This window comes from Cantharellus anzutake, assembly GCF_015039405.1.
Source record: "Cantharellus anzutake strain C23 chromosome Unknown EI90scaffold_18, whole genome shotgun sequence".
Lineage (NCBI taxonomy): Eukaryota > Fungi > Basidiomycota > Agaricomycetes > Cantharellales > Hydnaceae > Cantharellus > Cantharellus anzutake.
Genome location: NW_024066968.1, coordinates 401,488 through 405,652, shown reverse-complemented (window position 1 = coordinate 405,652; position 4,165 = coordinate 401,488). Strand labels below are relative to the sequence as shown.

Genomic DNA, 4,165 nt, shown 5'->3' with positions numbered 1-4,165 from the left:
GGGACAAAGGATGACATCCCTGAAACAGAGGGCTTTGGCCTCAGTGACTTATCCCAGGAGCGCTGTGCCTAGTTACATGTCTGTGCCCTAACTTACTGACTGGCAAGGGATTCTAGAAGAGGGAGAACTCTAGTCGATTTTATCACTGGGGTGTAACCTATCTACAAGTTATGTATATATAGTTACAAAGAGGGCAGGCCTGTGAATGGTGGGACCAAGTGGAGGGAGCTAACAGAGTTATAGGTTAGCTGACTGAATATTACCGATGAGTCAGGTTATGGGGGTTAGCAGAGTGACGACCCAGGAACAGAAAGGAGGGATCGGCCTGAAGGTAGACTTGCAGGGCAAGCAACTAAATTGCTCAGTGGAGGTGGGGGTGTGCTAGCAGACATCAGAGCTGTCTGGAGGCCTTCAGGGCTCCGTACTTAGGGAGGTGTAGGTAATATATTGAATTGAGGGGGTGATGACCATTGGGGGTGTTGGAGGGGATTGCGGAATATGGAGGCTCCAAGGTTAGTGATGAAGGAGTGGAGGTAATCTGGAAGGGCCGGAGGTGGTGGAGGGTGATGGCCATGGATGGATATGACACAAAGGTGTTAGCAAGGGTCAATCACCTGTTCACTCATTAGATTAGAGGCCCCAAAAGTTTCAGATAAACCTTGGCAAATTGGAGAGCAACTGGGGAGTCTGACCAAGCCCCCCAATCTTGGATTTCCACCAGAATTGACATTGGAATCCCATTACATTCTGATTTTGTGACAACCAGGTCATATGTACAGCACATGGAAAACATAGAACACACATGCATTATATCTCCTATGAATATCATGTTACACTCACATACTGCAGGTGAGGGACAGGAGCAACTGCACCAGGAAGATTAGAAACTCAGTGGTGGTATAAGCTTCTAAGGGTGGAAATCAAAATTATTGTCCAGTACTGCTGAGGTGGTCTCACCTGAAGTTTTGAGTTACTTCCTCAATGCTAGGTCGCTCTTCTGGGTCCCATTTGAGACATCTTTCAATGGTGGCAAAGAATTTATCGGGCTCATTCCATGTGAAGGGTGGTTCACCATTCACCACTGCATGGTGGACATCAAGGATCCCTGGCAATGTCACATATGGCCTGATGTTGAAAAGCACCTAAAATAAAATCCATATGGTCAAAAGGCATAAATAACCCCACATGTTGACAAGCTACAACCTGTCCTGATGCACAGCCAAAAGCCCAAACATCACTTTTTTTATTGGGTTTTTTCACATGGCAACTGAGGATCTCTGGGGATGTGAAACGTGCAGTGCTGATGATGCTGGATCCTTCTTCATGCATTGAGAGGTCAGAAAGTATGGATGACAGCCCAAAATCACAGAGCATAGCCATGCCCTCTGCATTAACCACAATGTTCTCCTAATGCCAGCTACAAAATCACAGGAGACAAACTACAGATAATGAGACATACCGGCTTGATATCACCATGAACCACATCCCATGAATGAAGATACATCAGGCCTTCAGACACATCCACAACCTGTGGGGATAAGAACATCATTATTGAGTGATTGTGGAGGACTGCAAACTTCCCAATTGATGGCGGTCAGCATTGGGAACCAGTTCCAGGTGCTCTAAAACATTCCCCCCTTCACACCACGCTGAAATCAACTTGGCACATATAGTGTTGTCCTCTTCAGAGTATTCCAACATCCATCCATAGAATACAACTACATTTGGGTGCCTCAATGTGGCCCAAGCTTTCACCTCACGCAGCAGTCTCTGCAGCACCAGTACAGATCAGTTATGGCTCACAGTAGATCAATACCTATACATACCTTACAAAACTTGGCAATATCCTTGCGAGATGAAATACATATTTCTTTCAGAGCCTTGATACACACGATATTCTGGAAACCTCCTGATCAGGTCTACAAGATTCAAAGAATACAGGATTTTCGCTTACTCCTTCAAAATCACCCCGATAAATTTTTGCAAAACTCCCTTGATTCATTAGACCCCGTCGTTGAATGACTCGCCCAGTGAGATCACAAGGTGCATCGACTTGAGGCAGTCGGTGCATCCAAGGAGGACGATGGATGAGAGCTGTCGATGCGACGGCAGGTGCGGCATGTAGGAGAGGAGACCACTGGGTCGGCACTTGCGCTCGTGAAAAATGATGTGTGTCCACAGCGACAGGAAGCATCGAGTTTTTGCGATTGGGCTTTAAGGAGGGGAGGCCTTCTTCCGAGCCGGAAGGTGAGTCAACGGGTTGAAGCATCCAACTCAAGTGCTCGTGATCATCGCCGTTCACATCTGGTGGGGGAGGAAGGGACTGTGCGGGTCGTTCTCTGTTGAGAGCGCTAGCAGAATTCATATCATGTTGAAGATGTGCGCTGGCTAAACCTGCCAGTATGAGAATTGTAAAAGGAACATCAAAGTTATTTGTCCCACCTGGATGCCCCTCAAATGGGCAAACAGTGACACCCGTTGGAACGGTAGTAGTGGCTCCGTCACTCATTAAACTTGCCTCATAGATACACTTTGAAGCCGCTGTCAGCCTGACTGGAAACACAAACGAATCCAACGGATCCAGCGTACCGCAGCCCCCAGCCTCCGGCAGTCCGAACACTTCCCATCGGTAAGCGAGTCTCGGTCCTGGGTGCCGCAGCGATGTCTGAGTTGATCGTCAAGGAATTAGTCCTTATCCTACCAAGTTGGACGAAACGCCGTTCTTACTGAATGCGGCAAGGTTGGCACGAATTATTGTGCCGCTCTCGCGGACGCTCTGGACGCATTGGGCCTGTAGTTTGGGACATACGGTACGCAACGCTTTAGGGAAGAGGTAACAGCAAGTGGAGCGCTTCATCCGTGCCTATCGGCTGCTACCGTTATGCACATGACTCGTGCAGGCTGTGTCGGATTTCGTTGTAACGCTTTATGGGCAGTACAAGGGCATTATAAATTTATACGCAAAGTTATGAACTGCTGCCACTGTAAATATCTACGGTTTGGGACGAAAGTTCCTTGCAACGTTTTTCCGACACAACTAGTTACAGCGAAAACTGGTTTATCGGGGAAAAGTTGTGCAAGTGAGAACCCTGTTCACTCCGAAAATAGCAAAAAGGGGATAGACTTGCGTAAGCACGGTAATTATGTACTCCCCCGCTGTTGAGTTCCTAACAAGGGAATCGCTCGCTTCCTGTCAAAACATGTCAACAGAACGCGTATGAGAGGTAGCAGCTGGCTAAACTCGGTACTGGCATGATGGCGGACTAGGGGGCTCTGGGGGCTCCGGGGACTTCATAGAGCATCAATAATATGTGAGGGTGTGTGCCGTCTTGAATTACTAGCCAGTGACTTGCCTGATCTCGAAAATAGAAGATAAGGAAGTTGAAAGCCCCTCCAAATCTTCCCCCTCTTTGTCGCTGACATGCTCACTAACTTTCAGCTAGAAAAGATGCCCATACACCGTGTAGGCAGCCAACCTGCTACAGAGGAAGATGCTAACAGCGAGTACAGTGAACAATTCAAGCCAATATGTGTTACAGTTGCGCTTTCGGTGTCAAAGAAGGGCAAGAATGGGAAGGACAAGAAACCCGACACCGTCCAGAAGCAGTTTCTTTCTTTTTTTGGTGGAACCCCGGTAGCTTTCACGATACATTTTCATGTATTTGGGGTTTGTATAGGGAGGTAGGTCCCGTGGAGTAGATAGGTTTGTGGGAGTGTTGGACTGCCACCGTGGGGAAATGTGTTACGCACTGGCCGGGTGTCGGTGCTGTGTGGGACTCCCAGACCCGGGGGGTCCAGTATACCCACTAAAACCCCGGTGCTGTTGAGCCAGTTGTCCGGTAGTATGTCTTCGTTGTGAAGGTTCCCACTCCAGGTAAGCAGGACTGTTTTGGCCAGCAGGGCTTTCTGGCTGTACTTCCTACGGTTTGTGAGGGCAATGTCTTGCTGGAGCTTGTTGTTGAGGCCAGCTTTCAGGGCATTTCTTACTTCTCTTAGTGAGGTTTGTGATTGGCATCTATAACTCTGCGGCATCTGGTCTTCCAGACTTGCCATGCACATTCTAGGACTACAATTTGGTACAGTCTGGTTTCGCCCATCCTTACTTGACTGTTGGTGTTCATTATCCTGGTTAATGGGGTGGCCAATATGTGTGAGGTGTTTAGGT

General features: G+C 48.2%; 1 protein-coding gene across 1 annotated transcript; it reads right to left on the bottom strand.

Moving 5' to 3' along the window:
* Positions 1 to 718: 718 nt before the first annotated feature.
* Positions 719 to 2,880, bottom strand: EI90DRAFT_3153824 (kinase-like domain-containing protein). Its single transcript, XM_039065891.1, has 11 exons — positions 2,728 to 2,880; positions 2,590 to 2,665; positions 2,443 to 2,530; positions 1,955 to 2,388; positions 1,827 to 1,898; positions 1,609 to 1,770; positions 1,460 to 1,528; positions 1,204 to 1,407; positions 958 to 1,142; positions 873 to 907; positions 719 to 816 (listed from the first exon to the last, which is right to left on the bottom strand). Exons 1-10 carry the CDS (start codon positions 2,805 to 2,807, stop codon positions 889 to 891), a joined length of 1,389 nt encoding a protein of 462 aa, XP_038917213.1. The 5' UTR covers positions 2,808 to 2,880; the 3' UTR covers positions 719 to 816; positions 873 to 888.
* Between the last annotated feature and the right edge of the window lie 1,285 nt (positions 2,881 to 4,165).

Bases quoted from the DNA above. Each gene is read 5' to 3' on its own strand.
- EI90DRAFT_3153824 (XM_039065891.1), bottom strand. From the start codon at position 2,807: ATGTCCCAAACTACAGGCCCAATGCGTCCAGAGCGTCCGCGAGAGCGG. The intron at 2,389-2,442 runs GTGGGACAAATA...TGGCAGGTTTAG, and splicing joins CCCATTTGAGGGGCATCCAG to CCAGCGCACATCTTCAACAT. The intron at 1,771-1,826 runs GTATGTATAGGT...CTGGTGCTGCAG, and splicing joins ATATTGCCAAGTTTTGTAAG to AGACTGCTGCGTGAGGTGAA.